The sequence below is a fragment of the Polyodon spathula genome, chromosome 40 (genome assembly GCF_017654505.1).
Source record: "Polyodon spathula isolate WHYD16114869_AA chromosome 40, ASM1765450v1, whole genome shotgun sequence".
Taxonomy (NCBI): Eukaryota; Metazoa; Chordata; class Actinopteri; order Acipenseriformes; family Polyodontidae; genus Polyodon; species Polyodon spathula.
The window spans coordinates 4,189,149-4,214,996 of record NC_054573.1 but is presented as its reverse complement, the minus strand read 5'-3'; the positions used below and the strand labels follow the sequence as shown (position 1 = coordinate 4,214,996).

General features: G+C 52.1%; 1 protein-coding gene across 1 annotated transcript; it reads left to right on the top strand.

Annotated features, from left to right (window-relative positions):
• Positions 1 to 22,914, top strand: LOC121304842 (general transcription and DNA repair factor IIH helicase subunit XPD). Its single transcript, XM_041236251.1, has 23 exons — positions 1 to 163; positions 1,136 to 1,235; positions 4,370 to 4,447; positions 4,948 to 5,010; positions 6,777 to 6,890; positions 7,340 to 7,456; positions 7,934 to 8,050; positions 8,500 to 8,623; positions 8,757 to 8,853; positions 9,059 to 9,192; positions 13,410 to 13,578; positions 13,824 to 13,942; positions 15,118 to 15,187; positions 15,441 to 15,510; positions 15,975 to 16,076; positions 16,385 to 16,448; positions 16,707 to 16,828; positions 20,286 to 20,378; positions 20,525 to 20,597; positions 20,744 to 20,814; positions 21,040 to 21,183; positions 21,310 to 21,453; positions 22,506 to 22,914. Exons 1-23 carry the CDS (start codon positions 159 to 161, stop codon positions 22,596 to 22,598), a joined length of 2,283 nt encoding a protein of 760 aa, XP_041092185.1. The 5' UTR covers positions 1 to 158; the 3' UTR covers positions 22,599 to 22,914.
• The last annotated feature ends 2,934 nt before the right edge of the window (positions 22,915 to 25,848 follow it).

Below are 25,848 nucleotides of genomic sequence, written 5' to 3'. Positions count from 1 at the left end.
TTGCGCGTTGATGGAGCTGGCATGCGAATAATAACAATCCTGCAGGAGTCTGGGGCGGAAGATCGGGCTGATTGAATGATTGCTCGAGTTACTTGAATATGATTGTATGATAAAGTCAGGTTGCCGTGGGGAGGGATCGCCCGCAAGGCTCGCCAGTAATGAAGTATGTGGAAATGCTTGCTTGCGATTGAAAGTGTAATTGCAGTGACAGAGCCGGCTTGTTCAGGAAGAGACGCAAATGGGTTGAATGCGGGCAGTGCAGTTACTTGTGTGCAGTGAGTCTACAGCACGCAGGGCTATGGGTTTCTGTGTAATAGGTGTAATATTACTAATTCAGAAGCACATCACCGACAAGCCTGCAGACCAGCAGCAGGGCATTGCAAGCGCCAGACCGTGTTAGAACGAGCGTAGTTAATTTAGGGTGTTTAAGGGAGAGCGCTATATGTTGATATAGTTTGTAAATTATTGCAGAATCGCCAGCATTACATTCGTATGTCGTGTTTATGAGCTGTATATTTTGTACCCCTTATTTATTTATTTTTTGTAACAGTCATCTTTCTTTGCATATAAGTTTATATCTGCCTACTTTAAACTAAAACCTTAATTTTAATACCGCTTTCCATAACCCTAAACGTGTACCATCCATTCCCCTCTGTGGAATTACTACCCCTCTGATATTATTATTATTATTAGTATTATTATTAGTATTATTCGTAGTAGGTAAGGTGCTGTGCTGTATTGAAGGTGTTGTAGTGTAAATTGCTGTGCTGTATTGTTGGTAAGGTGCTGTAGTGTAAGTGTCTGTGTTGTGTCAGTGCTGTATTGTGAGAAGGGGCTGTGTTGTATTGTGTCAGTGCTGTATTGTGAGTAGAAGGGGCTGTGCTGTGTTGTGTTAGTGCTGTATTGTGAGTGGCTGTGCTGTCTTGTGTCAGTGCTATATTGTGAGTGGCTGTATTGTGTCAGTGCTGTATTGTGAGTGGCTGTGTTGTGTCAGTGTTGTATTCTGAGTGGCTGTGCTGTGTTGTGTCAGTGCTGTATTGTGTCAGTGCTGCATTGTGTTAGTGCTGTATTGTGAGTGGCTGTTCTGTGTCATGTCAGTGCTGTATTGTAAGTGGCTGTGCTGTATTCCCTGCAGGCTGAATATCGACGGGCTCCTGGTCTACTTCCCCTATGACTACATCTACCCCGAGCAGTACTCCTATATGCTGGAGCTCAAGAGGACACTGGATGCCAAGGTAGGGCTGGGAAGGGGGAGAGAGAAAAATAAGGGATGAGGGAGCTGGAGAGAGAGGAACAAGGGATGAGGGAGATGGAGAGAGAGGAACAAGGGATGAGGGAGATGGAGAGAGGGGAACAAGGGATGGGGGGGTGGAGAGAGAGGAACAAGGGATGAGGGAGATGGAGAGAGAGGAACAAGGGATGAGGGAGATGGAGAGAGAGGAACAAGGGATAAGGGAGATGGAGAGAGAGGAACGGGTGAAAGAAGGGGCAGTGTCAGGCTGCCAGAGAAGCAAATCAAATCCACAGCGGGAATCAACAATAAACAACCCACAGGTAAACAACCCACACTGAGACACACACAGTCACTACAGCCTGTCTGTGCAGGAATTCAGGGGTGTGCCAGAGTTAGTAGGGATGTGCTTTTGGTACATTTTTATGAACGTTTAAATGCTTTGTCATGTTTAAACTGTATCTACACACACACACACAGACTCTTTATATTACATTCTGATACTGACAGTACTGGATAGTATTTAAATAGACCCTAAATAAGCAAATCACTTTTTAACATCGCAGAGACTTAACTACAAACTGTATATTGAAATGTTTATATTTATGGTTGTAATTAAAGTTGCTAGTGAAGCTATAACTGTATACACACTGAACACATTTTCGGATAGTATAATGTTTTTAGAATAGTGTGTTTCGTAAAGATTCATTTAACAACAAAAAACAGGAACCTGTTATGTGGTTTTAAAAAAAAAAAAAGTAATAATAAAAAATGAGACGAACATCACCCACTGTACAGCGCTAATGCAGAATGGCCACAGGAAAGCAAAAGCAGGTGATTTCTATTGGGAAAAAAAAAAGTCAATAAAACTTCCACTTCTGGAAAAGGTAATTACCAGGGATAAAAAATAGCACAATATTTTGGAATTGTAAATTGTGTGCCTCAGATTTAATTTTGCGGTCTTTGATAGTAGCGGTGTTTTTTTTTAGATCTATTGTTGCTTGAGACGAGTGCTTGAGCATTGCAATCTCCGAGTACTTGAGCCAAACTCCTCTCTCCTCTACGTGCTGTATTCGTGTGCATAAACCTCCCAAACATTGCCACAAGTCCTATTTGAAACACCAGATTTACACACAATCAAGTAATATATTAACTAGTTAATAGAATATTTGCTTTCTTGTGCAGTTAAGTGAATATGGTCAAGTATTAATAAACAACATACAGTATTAAAATTCACATATCCACACAACTCTACATTAACTTGTACTAAGACATGCCTGGCCTCCCTGTTTGAGCTGTGTCTCAGGGGTCCTTTAGTACAGTAGTTTCAACATACAAATAAAAACTGTACTAAACAGTTCAGTCCAAAAGCTTACAGAACAATTTCAAGTGAAAAAAGCCTTCCACCTAAGACTAGGGAATGGGGTCCACGAGTCTGTGGTAATCTCAGCTTTTTCCCCCTTTGAAGCTGCAGCACGGTTTTCTTGGAGTTTTTCCAGCCTCGCTGTTATTGTTTTGTGGGCCAGCACAGTATTGGGATAATCTTACATCGATTTCAAAACTGATGCATTCCTGATTCCCACGCACTGTCCTCGTAGGGTATAACGTGATCGCGCCTTGTTCGGCCAAATCTGTAACAAATGTTGTTCTGGATGTTTGCTTTTTATTCCCATCAGTAGCTCCATTCACATTCATTCTGAATGCTTTCATTTCAAGCTGTGAAGCATCGAACTGGTGTTTTTGTGGTACAGCAGTTTTGTTTAGCGTAATTATTTACATACCACGCTTTTCTCGTCCGGTTCCTCAAAATACTTCCAAACATGGCTTCCTTTGTTTAGCCATTTTAAATATAGAACAAACGCTTGTCATTAACGTTATAACCCAACTGTGGAATTGATACCATACCACGCCTGCTACAGGCATAAACACACACACAGTGCACCAATGAAGCGCCAGATCAACCGAGAATAACACCCGCCCCAGTGTCAATCTTTCTGTTTGCACCAATTAGAAAAGCTACTTGGAGACAATTGCCAGACCGCTTCCTTTTTATAATATCCGCCCTGACTAGCACCAGAGCAGTCTGACACATCGGACTACTGATGAATCATTACTCAAATTAATTGCGTTTGGTGACATTTGTCACGGGCCCAGTTACACGTCTAGCATGTTATTAAATGTTTTACCACTTCTTCAGAGTTTATACGTTTAAACTTCCCATCCCTAAGAGTTAGAGTTACATTAACTGGCAAACTCAAAGCAGTGTCAGCGCTCACATTTCAAATTCAAATTCAGACGTGCTTTATTGGCATGACAACATCTGTGGTTTTGTCAAGCAGTTAGTACAATATAAACACTCAGAACATCGATACAAGTTAATAAATGAAAAAGAATAATTCAATAAAGAGCTCTTGTGTCTCTCTCTCCCTCACTCGCACACACACTGTTAGATTACCTCTACTCTGTAGTACTTGGTATGTATTGCTCTCTGTCTCTGCCTCTCTACTCTAACCACTCTCCCACTCTCTCTGTCTATCCCTCCCTGCTCTTCCTCTCCCTCACTCCTTTCCACTCTCATTCTCCCCTCTCTCCCCCTCTCCCTCTGCATTTCTCTCATTCTCCCCCTCACTCTCTCTCCTCTCTCTCTCCCTCAGGGTCATGGTGCTCTGGCGATGCCCTCAGGCACAGGGAAGATGTCTCTCCCTCTCTCCTCCCCCTCTCTCTCCCTCCCTCTCTCCCCCCTCTCAGGGTCATGGTGCTCTGGAGATGCCTGCAGGTACAGGGAAGTCACCTCTCTCACTCTCTCTCTCTGTCTCTCCCTCCCTCTCTCCACCTCTCTCTCTCTCCCCCTCTCCCACAGGGTCATTGTGCTCTGGCGATGCCCACAGGCCCAGGAAAGACATCTCTGCTCTCTTTCTCCCTCTCGCTCTCTCTCCCTCCTTCTCTCCCCCTCTCACTCAGTCTCTCTTTCCATCCCTCTTTCCACCTCTCTCTCACTCTCTCTCTCTCCCTCCCCCTCTCCGTCAGGGTCATTCTGCTCTGGCGATGCCCACAGGCACAGGGAAGACTGTCTCTCTGCTCTCCCTCCACCTCCCATCTCTCTTTTTCCCCCTCTCACTCTGTCTCTCTCTCCCTCAGGGTCATGGTGCACTGGAGATGCCCTCTGGCACAGGGAAGACCGTCTCTCTGCTCTCTCTCATTATTGCTTACCAAAGGGTGAGTGTCTCACATTGGTGTATTATATTCTTTTACATGGCTCAGATAAACCAGACATTATTCAGAGCTCACCTGGCCCACTTTGGGGGAATGTATTACAGTAGGAATGATGAAGAATATTAAGAAGACCAAGTTAGTCTTTGTTATTTTGGGAATTGTGTTACTGTGAACCTCACGATTCACACATTAAATGCACCTCGGGGATTAAAGTTTAACAGAAGGGTGTTCCTTTATGAACTAGTGATGACAGTGTAACAGCTATAGAGTGAGCTGAAGTCTTGCACAGTGAGCTGAGTGAGTGCCAGTAGAGTGAGCTGAGATCCTGCAGAGTGTATCGTGTGACACAGAGTGAGATTCTGTCTGAGGTGTCATTCTCGTTATCTCAGACTGCTGGAATTGGTCTTGCTCTTCTTCTTCTTCTTATTTGCCCCACAGAATGGGTGTAGAACTGTTACTGACAGTAAGTCTTTCCTTCTCTCCTCTCCTCTCCCCCACTGCAGGCATTCCCTCTGGAAGTGTCCAAGCTGATTTACTGCTCCCGAACCGTCCCTGAGATAGAGAAGGTGAGTCACATTGTCACTCTCACCCCCTGACCTCTCCATCCCACTGTCACTCTCACCCCCTGACCTCTCCATCACAGTGTCACTCACTCCCCCTGATCTCTCATCACACTGTCACTCTCACCCCCTGACCCCTCCATCCCACTGTCACTCTCACCCCCTGACCTCTCCATCACACTGTCACTCTCACCCCCTGACCCCTCCATCCCACTGTCACTCTCACCCCCTGACCTCTCCATCCCACTGTCACTCTCACCCCCTGACCCCTCCATCCCACTGTCACTCTCACCCCCTGACCTCTCCATCCCACTGTCACTCACCCCCAGACCTCTCCATCCCACTGTCACTCACACCCCCTGACCTCTCCATCCCACTGTCACTCTCACCCCCTGACCCCTCCATCCCACTGTCACTCTCACCCCCTGACCCCTCCATCCCACTGTCACTCACACCCCCTGACCAATACATCCCACAGTCACTGTCACCCCCTGACCCCTCCATCCCACTGTCACTCTCACCCCCTGACCTCTCCATCCCACTGTCACTCTCACCCCCTGACCTCTCCATCCCACTGTCACTCTCACCCCCTGACCTCTCCATCCCACTGTCACTCTCACCCCCTGACCTCTCCATCCCACTGTCACTCTCACCCCCTGACCTCTCCATCCCACTGTCACTCTCACCCCCTGACCTCTCCATCCCACTGTCACTCTCACCCCCTGACCTCTCCATCCCACTGTCACTCTCACCCCCTGACCTCTCCATCCCACTGTCACTCACCCCCTGACCTCTCCATCCCACTGTCACTCTCACCCCCTGACCTCTCCATCCCACTGTCACTCTCACCCCCTGACCTCTCCATCCCACTGTCACTCACCCCCTGACCTCTCCATCCCACTGTCACTCACACCCCCTGACCAATACATCCCACAGTCACTGTCACCCCCTGACCCCTCCATCCCACTGTCACTCTCACCCCCTGACCCCTCCATCCCACTGTCACTCTCACCCCCTGACCCCTCCATCCCACTGTCACTCACCCCCTGACCCCTCCATCCCACTGTCACTCTCACCCCCTGACCTCTCCATCCCACTGTCACTCTCACCCCCTGACCCCTCCATCCCACTGTCACTCTCACCCCCTGACCCCTCCATCCCACTGTCACTCACCCCCTGACCCCTCCATCCCACTGTCACTCTCACTCCCTGACCAATACATCCCACTGTCACTCTCACCCCCCTGACCAATACATCCCACTGTCACTCTCACCCCTGACCTCTGCATCCCACTGACACTCACTGCCTGACCTCTCCATTCCCCTCTACTCCATTCAACCACTGACCTCTCCCTCCCCCTTCCCCTCTACTCCTCAACCACTCACCCCCCTTCCCTTCCCTTCCCCTCTCTCTCCTCTCTTATTCTCTCCTCTCCACTCTCAGGTGGTGGAGGAGCTGCGGAGGCTCATTGATTTCTCTTTGTCTCTCAGGTGGTGGAGGAGCTGCGGAGGCTCATTGATTTCTCTGTGTCTCTCAGGTGGTGGAGGAGCTGCGGAGGCTCATTGATTTCTCTGTGTCTCTCAGCTGGTGGAGGAGCTGCGGAGGCTCATTGATTTCTCTGTGTCTCTCAGCTGGTGGAGGAGCTGCGGAGGCTCATTGATTTCTCTGTGTCTCTCAGGTGGTGGAGGAGCTGCGGAGGCTCATTGATTTCTCTGTGTCTCTCAGCTGGTGGAGGAGCTGCGGAGGCTCATTGATTTCTCTGTGTCTCTCAGGTGGTGGAGGAGCTGCGGAGGCTCATTGATTTGTATGAGAAGGAGACAGGGGAGCGGAGCAGCTTTCTGGCCCTGGCCCTGTCCTCCAGGAAGAACCTGTGTGTGCATCCGGAGGTGAGAACCCGAAACACTATACCCTACTCCCTGTACTCTAATGCTCACTACACATTACAAACTGCATCCTGAGGTGAGAACACTACACCCTGCACACTGTACCCTACACTATACGACACCCTGCACACTGCACCCCGAGGGGAGAACCATGCTCCCTACACACTGCACCATGCACCCTACACCCGGCATACTGCACCCTGAGGTGAAAACCATGCTCCTTACGCCCTACACCATGCACCCTATAATCTGCACCCTACACATTACACCCTTCTATCTACACCTGCCTCTCTACACACACACACTGTACACTCTACTCCCTGAGATGAGAACCGTGCTCCCTACACACTACACCCTGCACTCTACCCCATATACCATACACCTTACAAACTGCACCTTCCTCCCTAAACTATACACCTCCCTGCACCCTATAAGCTACACTCTTCTCTCAGGTGAGCTCCCTGCGGTTTGGGAAGGAGGTTGATGGAAAGTGTCACAGTCTGACGGCCTCGTATATCCGAGCTCGGCGCCAGTCCGACCCCTCAGTGCAGACCTGCCGCTTCTACGAGGTGAGTCCCATTGCCCTTGTACCCCTGTCACTCCACCCCACACTGCCTATCTCTCTCTCCTCTGTCTGTACCCCTGTCTGTCCCTCCCCCTCTCTTCTCTCACGGTGTGTACCCCTGTCACTCCACCCCACACTGCGAATCTCTCGCTCCTCTGTCTGTACCCCTATCTGTCCCTCCCCCTCTCCTCTCTCACGGTGTGTACCCCTGTCACTCCACTCGAGGTACCCGACATCCCCAGTCACTCCTTCAGTTACTGCCCCAGTCCTCTCTCCCAGCATCTGTAACCCTATCACTCCCCCAGTCACTGTACCTGACCCCCCCCCCCCTCTCCAGTCACTGCCCCAGTCCCTCCCTGAGTCCTCTCTCCCCACGCACCTCCCCCTCCCCCCCAGGAGTTTGGTGCAGTGTGCTGGCAGGTTCCTCTCATCTCTCACCCCCCTCTCTCACTCTTCCTCTCCTCTCTGTCTCTCTCTCCAGGAGTTCGATGCGCTGGGCCGGCAGGTCCCCCTCCCCGTCGGGATCTACAACCTGGACGATCTGAAGAGCTTCGGCAGGAGGAGGGGCTGGTGCCCGTACTACCTAGCCAGATACTCTGTGAGAGGAGGGGAAGGGAAGGGGGAAGGGGGAAGGGGGAAGGGAGGCTGAGGCTCGTACTACCTTGTAAAATGTGAGACGGGTGCTGTGTGCTAAGTGTGCTGATCAGCTATGTTTAACCCCTCCACAAGTGTTCAGTGGCTCCCTGTAATCACACTGCAGTGTTCAGTGGCTTCCTGTAATCACACTGCAGTGTTCAGTGGCTCCCTGTAATCACACTGCAGTGTTTATTGCATCACAGAACAGTCCCAGCACAGGGTAGGTGCTGCTCTTGGTTACCAGTGAGGATGTCACACTCCTGATAGCTGCACAGACACAGCCTCCAGCCAGCGCTGTACAGCAAACCTGCAGTCACACAAACCTGCTATGTCAAACTGTGCGTTTTCATCGGCAAACTGCACAACATCAAACACCCTCTCTCTTCTCCCTCTCTCCCCCTCTCCTCTCAGATTCTCCATGCTAATGTTGTGGTGTACAGCTATCACTACCTGCTAGACCCAAAGATCGCTGACCTTGTCTCTAAAGAGCTGGCCAAGAAATCTGTGGTGGTGTTTGACGAGGCTCACAACATAGGTAACAACTCTCTCTCCCCCCTTCACCCCTTCCTACCCTCCTCTTTCTGTCTTCCCTCTCTCCTCACCCTCTTCTTTTTTTCTCTGCCCCCCTCTCTCTACTCAGTAATGTTAGTATTTGTTTTTCTCCTCAGATAACGTCTGCATCGACTCCATGAGTGTGAACATCACCCGGAGAGCCCTAGATCGAACCCAGAGCAACATCCAGACGCTGCAGAGCACTATCCAGAGGTAGGTCTCGCTCCCTGTCACTCTCCCACGCTCCAGACAGACAAGGGTGTGATGGCTGGGCGCTCTGTTTTATGTTCGCTGTTTCACACTCTCTCTGTCTGATGTCGGTGTCTTCTCCAGGATCAAGGAGAGAGACAGGGACTGGCTGCAGACTACTGCTGTCTGTTTGATACTCTCTCTCTCTCTCTCTCTCTCTCTCTCTAAGGATCAAAGAGACGGACGCGTCGCGGCTGCAGGAGGAGTACAGGCGACTGGTGGAGGGGCTGAAGGAGGCGAATGTTGCCAGGGAAACGGACGTGTATCTGTCCAATCCAGTTCTGCCTGATGAGGTCCTGCAGGGTCAGGCAGAGTCGCAAGTGTGTGTGAAGCTGTATCTAGTCATCAGGGGATCCCCTTGTAGAATTAACAAGGAATTAAAACAACAACACGTTTGTTGATGTTCTTTTTTCATCTGAGAGTATAAAATGATTGCGATTCCGAACTCCGTTGTAGATTTCAACAAAGATATTTTATTAGATACAGTACAGCACCTGGGTACTCTCTTTTCCTTATGCACAAGTCATATAGAATCAACAATTGAATACACATGTTTGCATTGTTATACCATTTCTTAACCAATCAGAAAGACATTCCCTTAAAATGACGTGCATTCTTATTAACCAATCATATCATTGACCAGGTGGGTCCACTTTCATTTTATTACCTTAAGTGATTGTAACAACAAAGCCTGTTTGATGTTCCCCTCAGGAAACCCCAACATCATAAATTTAACGGAAGGAAGGAGATTGTGTGTCTTGAAGATTTTAGCTCCAAAATGTTACCTCTAAGAAAGCACAGGGTCCCCTTTTAAATTGCCACATGGTGTACTTCAAAAGCTTCCTCCTTACCATCTGTCTTCCTGCTCCAGTAATTAATATGAAACTTCTATATTTAAAACACAAATACTTACTCAATCTAAAGTCCAATATATTTTGTAAACTATAGTTCCTTATAAAGTGCATGTTCCTCTAACACCCCACTTTATCTGGCAGTGTGTGTTCATGTCTCTCCTCTCCTCTGTGTATAGAGGCAGTCCCTGACAGTGTGTGTTCATGGCTCTCCTCTCGTCTGTGTATAGAGGCAGTCCCTGGCAGTGTGTGTTCATGTCTCTCTGTCTCTCCTCTGTGTATAGAGGCAGTCCCTGACAGTGTGTGTTCATGGCTCTCCTCTCGTCTGTGTATAGAGGCAGTCCCTGGCAGTGTGTGTTCATGGCTCTCCTCTCGTCTGTGTATAGAGGCAGTCCCTGGCAGTGTGTGTTCATGTCTCTCCTCTCGTCTGTGTATAGAGGCAGTCCCTGGCAGTGTGTGTTCATGTCTCTCCTCTCGTCTGTGTATAGAGGCAGTCCCTGGCAGTGTGTGTTCATGTCTCTCCTCTCGTCTGTGTATAGAGGCAGTCCCTGGCAGTGTGTGTTCATGTCTCTCCTCTCGTCTGTGTATAGAGGCAGTCCCTGGCAGTGTGTGTTCATGTCTCTCCTCTCGTCTGTGTATAGAGGCAGTCCCTGGCAGTGTGTGTTCATGTCTCTCCTCTCGTCTGTGTATAGAGGCAGTCCCTGGCAGTGTGTGTTCATGTCTCTCCTCTCGTCTGTGTATAGAGGCAGTCCCTGGCAGTGTGTGTTCATGTCTCTCCTCTCGTCTGTGTATAGAGGCAGTCCCTGGCAGTGTGTGTTCATGTCTCTCCTCTCTGTGTATAGAGGCAGTCCCTGGCAGTGTGTGTTCATGTCTCTCCTCTCGTCTGTGTATAGAGGCAGTCCCTGGCAGTGTGTGTTCATGTCTCTCCTCTCGTCTGTGTATAGAGGCAGTCCCTGGCAGTGTGTGTTCATGTCTCTCCTCTCGTCTGTGTATAGAGGCAGTCCCTGGCAGTGTGTGTTCATGTCTCTCCTCTCGTCTGTGTATAGAGGCAGTCCCTGGCAGTGTGTGTTCATGTCTCTCTGTCTCTCCTCTCCTCTGTGTATAGAGGCAGTCCCTGGCAGTGTGTGTGTTCTGTGTATAGAGGCAGTCCCTGGCAGTGTGTGTTCTGTCTCTCCTCTCCTCTGTGTATAGAGGCAGTCCCTGGCAGTGTGTGTTCATGTCTCTCTGTCTCTCCTCTGTGTATAGAGGCAGTCCCTGGCAGTGTGTGTTCAGGCAGTCTCTCTGTCTCTCCTCTCGTCTGTATAGAGGCAGTCCCTGGCAGTGTGTTCATGTCTCTCCTCTCGTCTGTGTATAGAGGCAGTCCCTGGCAGTGTGTGTTCATGTCTCTCTGTCTCTCCTCTGTGTATAGAGGCAGTCCCTGGCAGTGTGTGTGTGTCTCTCCTCTTCTGTGTATTGAGACAGTCCCTGGCAGTGTGTGTTCATGTCTCTCTGTCTCTCCTCTGTGTATAGAGGCAGTCCCTGGCAGTGTGTGTTCATGTCTCTCTGTCTCTCCTCTCCTCTGTGTATTGAGACAGTCCCCGGCAGTGTGTGTTCACGTCTCTCTGTCTCTCCTCTGTGTATAGAGGCAGTCCCCGGCAGTGTGTGTTCATGTCTCTCCTCTCGTCTGTGTATAGAGGCAGTCCCTGACAGTGTGTGTTCATGTCTCTCCTCTCGTCTGTGTATAGAGGCAGTCCCTGGCAGTGTGTGTTCATGTCTCTCCTCTCGTCTGTGTATAGAGGCAGTCCCTGGCAGTGTGTGTTCATGTCTCTCTGTCTCTCCTCTGTGTATAGAGGCAGTCCCTGACAGTGTGTGTTCATGTCTCTCTGTCTCTCCTCTCCTCTGTGTATTGAGACAGTCCCCGGCAGTGTGTGTTCATGTCTCTCCTCTCCTCTGTGTATAGAGGCAGTCCCTGGCAGTGTGTGTTCATGTCTCTCCTCTGTGTGTATAGAGGCAGTCCCTGGCAGTGTGTGTTCATGTCTCTCCTCTCGTCTGTGTATAGAGGCAGTCCCTGGCAGTGTGTGTGTCTCTCTGTCTCTCCTCTGTGTATAGAGGCAGTCCCTGGCAGTGTGTGTTCATGTCTCTGTCTCTCCTCTGTGTATAGAGGCAGTCCCTGGCAGTGTGTGTTCATGTCTCTCTGTCTCTCCTCTCCTCTGTGTATAGAGGCAGTCCCTGGCAGTGTGTGTTCATGTCTCTCTGTCTCTCCTCTGTGTATAGAGGCAGTCCCTGGCAGTGTGTGTTCATGTCTCTCCTCTCCTCTGTGTATAGAGGCAGTCCCTGGCAGTGTGTGTTCATGTCTCTCTGTCTCTCCTCTGTGTATAGAGGCAGTCCCCGGCAGTGTGTGTTCATGTCTCTCTCCTCTCCTCTGTGTATAGAGGCAGTCCCTGGCAGTGTGTGTTCATGTCTCTCCTCTCGTCTGTGTATAGAGGCAGTCCCTGGCAGTGTGTGTTCATGTCTCTCTGTCTCTCCTCTGTGTATAGAGGCAGTCCCCGGCAGTGTGTGTTCATGTCTCTCCTCTCCTCTGTGTATAGAGGCAGTCCCTGGCAGTGTGTGTTCATGTCTCTCCTCTCGTCTGTGTATAGAGGCAGTCCCTGGCAGTGTGTGTTCATGTCTCTCCTCTCCTCTGTGTATAGAGGCAGTCCCTGGCAGTGTGTGTGTCTCTCTCCTCTTCATGTCCCCGGCAGTGTGTGTTCATGTCTCTCTCGTCTGTGTATAGAGGCAGTCCCTGGCAGTGTGTGTTCATGTCTCTCCTCTCGTCTGTGTATAGAGGCAGTCCCTGGCAGTGTGTGTTCATGTCTCTCCTCTCGTCTGTGTATAGAGGCAGTCCCTGGCAGTGTGTGTTCATGTCTCTCCTCTCGTCTGTGTATAGAGGCAGTCCCTGGCAGTGTGTGTTCATGTCTCTCCTCTTCTGTGTATAGAGGCAGTCCCTGACAGTGTGTGTTCATGTCTCTCCTCTCGTCTGTGTATAGAGGCAGTCCCTGGCAGTGTGTGTTCATGTCTCTCCTCTCCTCTGTGTATAGAGGCAGTCCCTGGCAGTGTGTGTTCATGTCTCTCAGTGTGTGTTCATCTCTCGTCTGTGTATAGAGGCAGTCCCTGGCAGTGTGTGTTCATGTCTCTCTGTCTCTCCTCTCCTCTGTGTATTGAGACAGTCCCCGGCAGTGTGTGTTCACGTCTCTCTGTCTCTCCTCTGTGTATAGAGGCAGTCCCCGGCAGTGTGTGTTCACGTCTCTCTGTCTCTCCTCTGTGTATAGAGGCAGTCCCCGGCAGTGTGTGTTCATGTCTCTCCTCTCGTCTGTGTATAGAGGCAGTCCCTGACAGTGTGTGTTCATGTCTCTCCTCTCGTCTGTGTATAGAGGCAGTCCCTGGCAATGTGTGTTCATGTCTCTCTGTCTCTCCTCTGTGTATAGAGGCAGTCCCTGACAGTGTGTGTTCATGTCTCTCTGTCTCTCCTCTCCTCTGTGTATTGAGACAGTCCCTGGCAGTGTGTGTTCATGTCTCTCTGTCTCTCCTCTGTGTATAGAGGCAGTCCCTGGCAGTGTGTGTTCATGTCTCTCTGTCTCTCCTCTCCTCTGTGTATTGAGACAGTCCCCGGCAGTGTGTGTTCACGTCTCTCTGTCTCTCCTCTGTGTACAGAGGCGGTCCCCGGCAGTATTCGCTCTGCTGAGCACTTCGTTGGGTTCCTGAAGCGGCTGCTTGAGTACCTCAAGGCTCGGCTCCGGGTTCAACACGTGGTGCAGGAGAGCCCACCGCAGTTCCTCAAGAACGCCTTCGAGAAAGTGTGCATCGACCGCAAGCCTCTCCGGTAACAATCCCCTCCCCTCACAGCCCTCCCCTCTCAAACGCCCCCCTCGCCCCCCTCCCCTCAACGGTCCCCTCGAGGCTCCCTCCCCTTTCAATGCTCCCCTCCTTTCACAATGCTCCCCTCCCCTTTGAGAAAGTGTGCATCGACCGCAAGCCTCTCACTTAACAACTCCCCACTCACAACCTCCCCACCCAGATCTCTGCTGTGTCTCATTCCTTTTAGCTCTGTCACTCTTTCACACTCAGGTTCTGTGCAGAGCGGCTGCGTTCTCTCCTGCGCACTCTAGAGATAGCTGATATCGCTGATTTCTCTGCCGTCACCCTCATCTCCAACTTTGCCACGCTGGTCAGCACCTACAGCAAAGGTATCATCCACCACCTGACTACACCTCCACCTGTCTCCTGCATGACTGCACCTCCACCTGACTGCACCTCTGCCTGACTAAACCTCCACCTGTCTCCCGCCTGACTACACCTCCACCTGTCTCCCGCCTGACTACCCCTCCACCTAACTCCACCTGTCTCCTGCATGACTGCACCTCCACCTGACTACACCTCTGCCTGACTAAACCTCCACCTGTCTCCCACCTGACTACACCTCCACCTAACTTCACCTGTCTCCCACGTGACTACACCTCCACCTGTCTCCCACCTGACTACACCTTCACCTGACTACACCTCCACCTGTCTTCCACGTGTCTCACCTCCATCTGTCTTCCACACGACTACACCTCCACCTGTCTCCCACCTGACTACACCTTCACCTGAATACACCTCCACCTGTCTTCCACGTGTCTCACCTCCACCTGTCTCCCACCTGACTACACCTTCACCTGAATACACCTCCACCTGTCTTCCACGTGTCTCACCTCCACCTCCACCCCATCTTCCGGGGTAACTCTCACGCGCCCCACCACCCCCCTCCCCCCCCCCCCCCCGCCCCCCCCCCCCCCCACACCCCCCCCCCCCCCCCCCCCCCCCCCCCCCCCCCCCACCCCCCCCCCCCCCCCCCCCCCCCCCCCCCCCCCCCCGCCCGCCCCCCCCCCCCCCCCCCCCCCCCCCCCCCCCCCCCCCCCCCCCCGCCCCACCCCCCCCCCCCCCCCCCCCCCCCCCCCCCCCCCCCCCCCCCCCCCCCCCCCCCCCCCCCCCCCCCCCCCCCCCCCCCCCCCCCCCCCCCCCCCCCCCCCCCCCCCCCCTCCACCCCCCCCCTTCCCCCCCTTCCTAACCCCCCCCCCCACCCCCCCGCCCCCCCCCCCCTCCTCCCTCCCTCCATCCCCGGCCCCCCCCCTGCCCCCCCCCCCCCCCCCCCCCCCCCCCCCCCGCCCCCCCCCCCCCCCACCCCCCCCCCCGCCCCCCCCCCCCCCCCCCCCCCCCCCCCCCCCACCTGACTACACCTTCACCTGTCTCCCACCTGACGACACCTTCACCTGTCTCCCACCTGACTACACCTCCACCTGTCTCCCTGGGAGTAGGGTGTGTGTGGGTGTGATTTGATTGGTGGGCTACTGGATGGTATCACTCTTATTAACTCCCCCCCCAGGTTTCACGATCATCATCGAACCTTTTGATGACAGGACCCCCACCATCGCCAACCCCGTCCTGCACTTCAGGTGAGAAAGGTAGAGGGGGGCGGGGGGGGGAGGAGGAATTCTGTTTTAGGAGATCAGTGCTGTAGATAATACAGGGGAGGGGGGAGGAGGAGGGGGGCTGGAGGATGGAGGGGGCAGGTTACATTGCTGTTGGGAGATCGGCAGTGTTGGATGTCCGGCAGGAGTCTCACTCGTACATGTTAGAAATCAGAATTCATTGCTGCCCCACCAAATGTGTCGTTTCTCCCCCCTCTCTCTCTCTCTCTCCTCTCAGTTGTATGGACTCCTCCATCGCTATCAAGCCTGTGTTTGAGCGCTTCCAGACGGTCATCATCACTTCCGGGGTAACTCCACCCCCCCCCCCCCCCCCCCCTCTCTCTCTCTCTCTCTTCTCATTGACTTTGTCCTCACTGACTCTATTTGCTCATGTGTGTTGTGCGCAGGAGCAGTCAGGTTAAGTAACTGAGTGGCTCAGAGCCAGAATTCCCCCTCACTCTGATCATTGATGGAATCTGTTCAGGGGGATCTGGAGTGAGCAAGATGTTAGACAGTTCTTTTACAGAGCTGCTCTGAGTGACTCACTTACTCAACGCTCCCTGTGTCGAGGCTCTATATGGCGGTGTCAAGGCACTGTGCACTGAGTAGGTGAGACATTCAGAGCAGCTCAGTGAAAGAACCCTCTTAAGGTTCCCCTGAGCAGCTCAGAGCTACATAGCAGATTCCATCAGTGATCAGAGTGAGGGGGAAATTCTCACTCTGTGCTGCTCAGTTACTTAAAACAGCCATTATAACTGTCGCTGTCTCTCAGACGCTGTCTCCGCTGGATATCTACCCCAAGATTCTGGACTTCCACCCTGTTACCATGGCATCCTTCACCATGACCCTAGCACGGGCCTGCCTCTGCCCACTGGTGAGGAGGAGGGGGGTGGAGCAGGGAGAGAATGTGAGGAGGAGGGGGGTGGAGCAGGGAGAGAATGTGAGGAGGAGGGAGGTGGAGCAGGGAGAGAGTGTGAGGAGGAGGGATGGAGGGTGAGAGTGTGAGGAGGAGGGGGTGGAGCACTCCTGCTGTTTTAGTGTGTTTTGAGTTACAGCGGCGAGGGAGGGAGAAATTGCAGTCAGGTGTGTGTGTGTCTTTACATGTTTGTGTGTATGTGTCTGTTTTAGTGTGCAACTGCCAGCTCTCTTTCTCTCTCTCTCTCTCTCTCTCTCTCTCTGCAGATCGTTGGCCGTGGGAATGATCAGGTTGCGATCAGCTCCAAGTTCGAGACTCGAGAAGATATAGGTGAGTCTGTCCTGCTACTGAACACCTCTGCACATGACACCCTGGACCTGCTCTCTACCTACTGCATCCTGCTGTCTACACACTGCATCCTGCTGCTGAGTACCTCTACACAATGCACCCTGGTCTCTACACGCTGCACCCTGCTCCCTACACACCACACACTGCTACTGAACACCTCTACACTGTAATGTTTTTGCAAATCTTGCAGCCCTCTGTTCTTCTCTTCTCCAGTCTTCACTCGTTTTCTCTTTCTCTCAGCTGTGATCCGTAACTATGGTAACCTGTTGCTGGAGATGTCGTCTGTCGTGCCTGACGGGATTGTGGCTTTCTTTACCAGCTACCAGTACATGGAGAACATCGTGGCATCCTGGTATGAGCAGGTGAGCCTGGAGGGAGAGGGGCGAGGGCGAGCCTGGAGGGAGAGGGGCGAGGGCGAGCCTGGAGGGAGAGGGGCGAGGGCGAGCCTGGAGGGAGAGGGGCGAGGGCGAGCCTGGAGGGAGAGGGGCGAGGGCGAGCCTGGAGGGAGAGGGGCGAGGGGCGAGCCTCCCCCTCGGGACCGGACCCCCTCTCCCCGCTCGGACCTGGGAGGGCGACCCCCTGCTCCGGGAGCTTCGGCTCGGGCGAGGGCTCCCCCCTCCCCCTCGGGGACCTCCCTCTCCGGGCTCCCCGAGCTCCCGCTGGGACCTCCCTCGAGGCTCCCCGCTCCCCCCTCGGACCCGCAGGGTACTCCCCGCTCCCCATCGACCTCCGCGCCCCCTCTCGACCTCGAGGGGGAAGTCTCCCCCTCTCGAGGGGGGGCTCGGAGGGACGCTCCCCGCTCCCCATCGGACTCCCCGCTCCTCTGAGACCTCCTTACTCCCCGCGAGTGGGGAGCCTGGAGGGCGAGGGGCGAGGGCTCCCCCTGGAGGCTCTCCTCCCCGCTCCCCCTGGAGGACAAGGGGCGAGTCTCCTCCCCCCTGGAGGGAGAGGGGCAAGGGGCTCCCCCTCGGACCTCCCTGCTCCCCGCGAGGGGGAGCCTGGAGGAGCGAGGGGCGAGGGGGAGTCTGGAGAATGAGGGGGGGAGGGGATCGACCCTGAGCTCCCCGAGGGGCGAGGGGGAGCCTGGACTTCCTGTTCCCGAGCTCCCCGAAGGGGAGCCTACCGCCTCCCCGCTGGCCACAAGTGGGGCGGGGGTAGCCCGGAGTGGGTAGGGTTCAGGGCGAGGGCCCGCTCGGACCTCTGCGCTGAGGGGGAGCCTGGAGAGCGAGGGGCGAGGGGGAGCCTGGAGAGCGAGGGGCGAGGGGGAGCCTGGAGAGCGAGGGGCGAGGGGGAGCCTGGAGAGCGAGGGGCGAGGGGGAGCCTGGAGAGCGAGGGGCGAGGGGGAGCCTGGAGAGCGAGGGGCGAGGGGGAGCCTGGAGAGCGAGGGGCGAGGGGGAGCCTGGAGAGCGAGGGGCGAGGGGGAGCCTGGAGAGCGAGGGGCGAGGGGGAGCCTGGAGAGCGAGGGGCGAGGGGGAGCCTGGAGAGCGAGGGGTGAGGGGGAGCCTGGAGAGCGACGGGCTCGTGGAGCCGGGGGAGTGAGGGGCTCCAGGGCTGATGAACTGGGGGACTGTTAGCGTACAGTATTCTCTGTGAGCTGTGAGGGATAATTAGTTAGCGTATCATATGGTTATAGAGGGTTAGTCTCTGTATACAGTTAGAGTTAGAGGTAGAGGTAGAGTCCTGCATTGAGTCGGGTTCAGGTCAGAATGTGAACTTTATCGTGGTTTGCTGTTCAGGTCAAAGAAATTTAATTTTCAAGTCTGAATTTGACTCAACAAAACGTTTCCTGTCCTTTCAGTGTGCTCTTCTGCACTAAAGTACTAAAGCTGGAGGCGATTCGAGAGGAGTCAGCTGACCAAGCTGTTATTCTCGCTTGTTTGATAAGTCACAAGATCCTTATATCTTCTTGGTGATGTTGAAAAGGTCTGTGGACGAGGTGAAACAAAAGATAGCGCCGGGTTTATATCATGCAGTGCAGGGTTCTCAAACTCAATTTACATGAGGGCCAATGTCAATCCTGAAATCCTCCTGGAAGGCCAATGCCGTCGCGGAAGAAGTTTAAAAAAAAAAAAAAAAATCTTTCATGAAGTATTAAACTGAGCTGTCGTAGAACGTTTTTTACAAGTTTGGTTTGCCAGAGAGTTTTTAGCATTTGCCAGACACCTGGCAGCTCTTCACTTCTGTGAGTCTGTTGATGTTTGGCTCGGTGACTTAGCAGTTGAAACCTTGAGGATTGCAGCAAGGTCTGCATCAGGTCATTCTGTTCTGTACTTCGACTTGTTTGTATTCATAGTGGAGAAAGGTTTCTCACAAATGTATGTGCTGCTGCACAGAGCCATGACTTTATTGAAGCTTTTGCAAAGCTGTGGGAAAGATGGTGGCAGCTGCTTGAAGAACTGTGTGACATCTCCTCGGGCTTCCTTGAATTTATTCTTCAAAGGAGTGTTGCATTGATGATCAGTGAGCTCCATCTGTAAATCACTTGGTGCTGTTTCCCCATCAACTGAAAATGGATCAGCAAACAACTGGAAGCTTGCTGTTAGCTTTCTGAAATCTGCAAACCTCTGATCACATTCTTCCAAAAGCAGGTCAAGTTTAGCAGCGTATTCAGCACCACTGAACTGCATTTCAATGTCCAGCTCTTCCAGAAGTGACTTGCATGATGGGAAATGAGTGGGCTTACTCGGAGAGCTCTGTTTCTTTCCCACAGTTTCAGTTTAGTTGTGAATGCTTTCACATCATCAAACACTGTTGTCACAAGCTGATGTGGACCTGGTTAGGTTTAGGCTATTCAACTCTTGGGTGATATCAAAATGGAAAGCAAGATCCATCATCCATTATATGTCTTCAAACTGGCAGGGGTATATTAACCTCCTCTATGAACCTTTTCACCTGTTTTTAACTCAAAGAATCTCTATAAAACAGTGCCCCTGCTGAGTCAACGCACCTCTGTAGTACAGCAAGTTAGAGTCCTGCATCGGGTCAGGTTCCCACGGGGCCCGCAGGTCGGGTTCGGTGGGAAAGTGAACTTTTTCGCAGTTTGTGATTCATGTGCGGGTCAAAAAAAAATTAATTTTCAGGTAAGAATTTGAATCACCAAAAGTGTTTTCAGCATACAGGTGTAGCTCCCGTTCAACTGGTGACACGAAAGGAAGAGACAGATATTTTATAGTGAAGTAAGTAGAGATTGTAACATATTAACTATGTTAAAATATATCCAGACCACTAGAGAAAGCTACCACACTGTATAGCCTATTGTGTAAATTCAATCTGTGGAGAATGGTAGCGGTATCTGTGTGTGAATGTGAGAGCGTGAGAAAGTCAGTTGACGAGGCAGGACAGGACAAACACTTGCTGGTTCGGGTCAGGTTACAGGTCTTATTAAAGCGGGTCTGGTCGCGGGTAAGAAGACGGTGCTGCGGCAGGTTGCGGGTTCGGGTCGGGATCGGGTCGGATTCTGTAGTAGCGGGTCTGAGTCAGAAGCGGGTCGTAAAAATCAGACCCGCGCAGGACTCTACAGTGAGGGATGGTTAGTGTACTGTATTCTCTGTGTAAAGGATGGTTAGTCTCTCTGAGGGTTGGTCTCTATGAGGGTTAGTCTCTATGATGGTGAATCTCTATGAGGGGTGACTCACAGTTAGGGTGAGTCTCTGTGAGGGTTGGGTTATATGAGGGTTAGTTTCTTTGGTTAGTCTTTGAGGGTGAGTCTCTGTGAGGGTTAGTCTTTATGAGGGTTGGGTTCTGTGAGGGTTAGTCTCTCTGAGGGTGAGTCTCTGTATCAGTGCAGTGATGTTTATTCTCTGTTTTTGGCTCCTGCAGGGGATCTTGGAGAACATCCAGAGAAACAAGCTGATCTTCATCGAGACCCAGGATGCTGCAGAGACTAGCATGGCACTAGAGAAATACCAGGAGGTCAGAGAGAGGAGAGCAGGGGAGGGTGGGTTTGTCTGGGGAGCAAGGGAGGGAGGTTCTGTTAGGGGAGCGAGGGTCTGGAGAGAAAGGGAGGGGCACAGTGGAAGAGCAGTGATTGTTTCTCTGAGAGCTGCTTCTTGTTCCAGGCCTGTGAAAACGGTCGGGGTGCAATCCTGCTGTCTGTGGCCAGAGGCAAGGTGTCAGAGGGGATCGATTTCGGTGAGTGGGGAGCAGTGTTCTCATTTGATGTTTTTGTAAATTGGGGAGCAGAGGGGTATGGGGATTCATAACGATGTATAGTGACCTCACATTTCTCATAAAACGGCGTGGAGTGTTTTCACTGATCCTCTCTCTCTGTCTCTCAGTTCATCACTTCGGCCGGGCGGTCATCATGTTCGGAGTCCCCTACGTGTACACACAGAGCTGCCTGCTCAAGGTCAGTGCACTCCTCCCTCTCTGCACTTCCTCATTCCCTCGTCATTCCGTTACTGTTTCCCACTCGCCCTCTCTTGAGCTTGAGTCTCAGCCTTTCTCTCTGTGTGTCTCTCTTTCTCCCACTCACTTTCATCCTGTGCCTCAGTTGTCGTCCCCCTCCCACTCTCTCACAATCCATCTCTCTTCTCTCCTCTCTCACACCCCCTCGCACTTCCTCTCTCTCAAGGCTCGTCTGGAGTACCTGCGGGATCAGTTCCAGATCAGAGAGAACGACTTCCTGACCTTCGACGCCATGAGACACGCAGCCCAGTGTGTGGGGAGAGTGATCCGGGGCAAGACTGATTATGGGCTCATGATCTTCGCAGACAAGGTGAGAGAGGGGGTAAGGGGTGGGGCTGCCTCACACACACTGCAGTGTGGTTAAACTGACAAATTGTCAGCATGCTTTTAAAAACTCGCCTCATCTCACCTCTCCTTTGATCATCCCCCCCCCCAGCGTTATGCTCGTGCTGACAAGAGAGGGAAGCTTCCTCGCTGGATCCAGGAGCACATCACTGACAGCAGCCTGAACCTGACCATCGACGAGACTGTGCAGCTCTCCAAGCACTTCCTGAGAGACATGGCTCAGCCCTTCCACAAGGTACCCCTTCCCCTACACACTCTTCCCTCTCCCCCCTCGCCTACACTCTCTCCCCTTTGCCTACACTCTCCCCCTCCCCTACACACTCTCCCCCCTCACCTACACTCTCCCCCTCACCTACACACACTCCCCCTCGCCCTCCCCTACACTGAGAGGGGGGACGGATGTTGTGTGGGGGGGCCCCACTCGCCTACACACACTCCCCCCCCACCCCTACACACTCTCCCCCTCTACACACTCTCCCCCTCCTCTGGATTGAGAGATGGGTAGAGGTGGATACAGCGATGTCTGGATTGAGAGATGGGTAGAGGTGGATACAGTGATGTCTGGATTGAGAGATGGGTAGAGGTGGATACAGCGATGTCTGGATTGAGAGATGGGTAGAGGTGGATACAGTGATGTCTGGATTGAGAGATGGGTAGAGGTGGATACAGTGATGTCTGGATTGAGAGATGGGTAGAGGTGGATACAGCGATGTCTGGATTGAGAGATGGGTAGAGGTGGATACAGTGATGTCTGGATTGAGAGATGGGTAGAGGTGGATACAGTGATGTCTGGATTGAGAGATGGGTAGAGGTGGATACAGTGATGTCTGGATTGAGAGATGGGTAGAGGTGGATACAGTGATGTCTGGATTGAGAGATGGGTAGAGGTGGATACAGCGATGTCTGGATTGAGAGATGGGTAGAGGTGGATACAGCGATGTCTGGATTGAGAGATGGGTAGAGGTGGATACAGCGATGTCTGGATTGAGAGATGGGTAGAGGTGGATACAGTGATGTCTGGATTGAGAGATGGGTAGAGGTGGATACATTGATCTCTGTATTGAGAGGTGGATAGAGGTGGACAGAGATGTGTTTTAAACCTGTTTTACTATGTAAAAAAAAAAAAAAAATGTAAACAATGCGCACATTTTATTTGTCGCCGCATGTGAAAATAAATTGGACCCGACACGACTGAAAAGCGCTGAATAAATGGACTGCAAAGGGTTAATGATGGGTCAGTAGAGATGGATACAGTGATGACTTGATTCCTGTTTCCTCTGATTTCAGGAGGATCAGCTGGGTCTGTCTCTGCTCACTCTGGACCAGCTTCAGTCTGAGGAGATGCTGAAGAAGATCGCCCAGATTGCACACCAGATATAACAAGTCTCTACACAATGCAATACAACACAACCTGACACATGCAGAGCCGCAGTGTGAGGAGATCATGCAGATCGCACAACACACAATGCACACACACACACTGATCTAACACAATACACAGAAAGTGCTCAGCATACAGTCACTCACTCACGCACACTGCTAGGAATGAAAAGCCCAGTGCAGGGTGCATTGCCATTCATCGCATTCAGCTGCAGGCACCCTGAGCTGTTCTTAGGGTTTGGGATTCTCCTATTTATTTGTATTTAATGAGTTTATATTTGATGCTAAAGTGCAATAATAAAATAAACCTTTTCATACCCCAGTCTTACTTTATCTGAATCATTTTGAACATGATGCAGCGGGTCTGTAAAATCGGAGTTCATTTTTAAATGTGATCTGTTTCAACATGATGGGGTCTGTAATTAATAAACACTCACTGACCTGAGGGAAAGCAGCTCCTGGTCTCTTCTCTGACATCAGAACTCAGTCAGACAGGAGTCACTCAACCAGAACCTCAATCGTAACCTGGCACGGGCCTCCACAGGTCCATCAGAGTCCAGATCAAGTAAGTGTCAGAACCAGATATCAATTAGAACCAGAGTGAGTCACTCAATCAGAACCACTCAATCTAAATCTAAACATAAAATCTGTCTATTGAAACCACACTCATTCTGCTGCAACCAGTAACTCTTAGGCTGAATCCCAGCACTATGCAGCCAGGCTGGGTCTGTTAGTGATGAAGATTCAGTCCTTGCTTAGTGCAGCACAAACCCCAGGGTACACCCAGTCACCTCTGCACCCCTCGATCAGAGACTGACTAGAAACCAGGACAGGGCGGGGGCTCGGACCACTAACACAGCATATCTTTCCATGCCACTGAGGCACCTGCTAGATGTGCAGCCACTGCCATGCCTCTTTAGAATGCTGTTAGACCAGCTGTGTCCAGTCACGGTCCTGGAGGGCCGTTCCACTCCAGGTTTTACAGGATCAATTATATAATTTATTACTTCCGGGTCTGGATGGAGACTTTATTGGTTCAATTAAACAATTTAGAAGAGGGTTGGAACAAAGACCAGGAGTGGAAGGGACAACTTTGGCCACCCCTGCGCTAACCTTCCACACGGAATGCAAAGCTGTTCAAAGAAACACAGCAATGTTTGTTTAAAGGGCTTTGACATCAGCCTGAGTCATAAACAAGAAATGAAACCGCTGACAAAAAAATACTTTTAAATATCTGGACTTTAATTTACACCACCTTTCCATGATATGTCTTATAAATATTTGAGGGATACACAGTGTTGACAATACAGAAATACAGACAAGACTGGTCCTCTCCTGGATTATTGAGCTCTGGCTGTGATGCTGTGGTCCTCTCCTGGATTACTGAACTCTGGTTGTGATGCTGTGATCCTGTCCTGGATTATTGAGTTTTGGTTGTGATGCTGTGATCCTCTCCTGGATTATTGAGCTCTGGTTGTGATGCTGTGATCCTGTCCTGGATTATTGAGCTCTGGTTGTGATGCTGTGATCCTCATCTGGATTACGGAGCTCTGGTTTTGATGGACTGATCCTCTCCTGCATTGCTTTACTTTTCTTGCTGATTCTTCACACAGACAGATGTGTAATCAAGTTGAATTGTAACCCCCTCAGTAGCAGGTCCAGTTTGTTATACCGAAAATACTTTACAGGACTGACACAGCTGAGACTGTCAACGTGATTCTGAGTCAGACTGTGGATCAGTGAGACTCGGCACTGCGTGCTGTTTGAGCTGCGTGTGGATCAGTGAGACTCGGCACTGCATGCTGTTTGAGCTGCGTGTGGATCAGTGAGACTCTGCACTGCGTGCTGTTTGAGCTGCTTGTAGATCAGTGAGACTCTGCACTGCGTGCTGTTTGAGCTGCGTGTGGATCAGTGAGACTCTGCACTGCGTGCTGTTTGAGCTGCTTGTGGATCAGTGAGACTCGGCACTGCGTGCTGTTTGAGCTGCGTGTGGATCAGTGAGACTCGGCACTGCGTGCTGTTTGAGCTGCGTGTGGATCAGTGAGACTCGGCACTGCGTGCTGTTTGAGCTGCGTGTGGATCAGTGAGACTCGGCACTGCGTGCTGTTTGAGCTGCGTGTGGATCAGTGAGACTCGGCACTGCGTGCTGTTTGAGCTGCGTGTGGATCAGTGAGACTCTGCACTGCGTGCTGTTTGAGCTGCGTGTGGATCAGTGAGACTCGGCACTGCGTGCTGTTTGAGCTGCGTGTGGATCAGTGAGACTCGGCACTGCGTGCTGTTTGAGCTGCGTGTGGATCAGTGAGACTCGGCACTGCGTGCTGTTTGAGCTGCGTGTGGATCAGTGAGACTCGGCACTGCGTGCTGTTTGAGCTGCGTGTGGATCAGTGAGACTCTGCACTGCGTGCTGTTTGAGCTGCGTGTGGATCAGTGAGACTCGGCACTGCGTGCTGTTTGAGCTGCGTGTGGATCAGTGAGACTCGGCACTGCGTGCTGTTTGAGCTGCGTGTGGATCAGTGAGACTCGGCACTGCGTGCTGTTTGAGCTGCGTGTGGATCAGTGAGACTCTGCACTGCGTGCTGTTTGAGCTGCTTGTAGATCAGTGAGACTCTGCACTGCGTGCTGTTTGAGCTGCTTGTGGATCAGTGAGACTCTGCACTGCGTGCTGTTTGAGCTGCTTGTGGATCAGTGAGACTCGGCACTGCGTGCTGTTTGAGCTGCGTGTGGATCAGTGAGACTCAGCACTGCGTGCTGTTTGAGCTGCGTGTGGATCAGTGAGACTCGGCTCTGCGTGCTGTTTGAGCTGCGTGTGGATCAGTGAGACTCGGCACTGCGTGCTGTTTGAGCTGCGTGTGGATCAGTGAGACTCGGCACTGCGTGCTGTTTGAGCTGCGTGTGGATCAGTGAGACTCTGCACTGCGTGCTGTTTGAGCTGCGTGTGGATCAGTGAGACTCTGCACTGCGTGCTGTTTGAGCTGCGTGTGGATCAGTGAGACTCTGCACTGCGTGCTGTTTGAGCTGCGTGTGGATCAGTGAGACTCTGCACTGCGTGCTGTTTGAGCTGCGTGTGGATCAGTGAGACTCGGCTCCGCGTGCTGTTTGAGCTGCGTGTGGATCAGTGAGACTCGGCACTGCGTGCTGTTTGAGCTGCGTGTGGATCAGTGAGACTCGGCACTGCGTGCTGTTTGAGCTGCGTGTGGATCAGTGAGACTCAGCACTGCGTGCTGTTTGAGCTGCTTGTGGATCAGTGAGA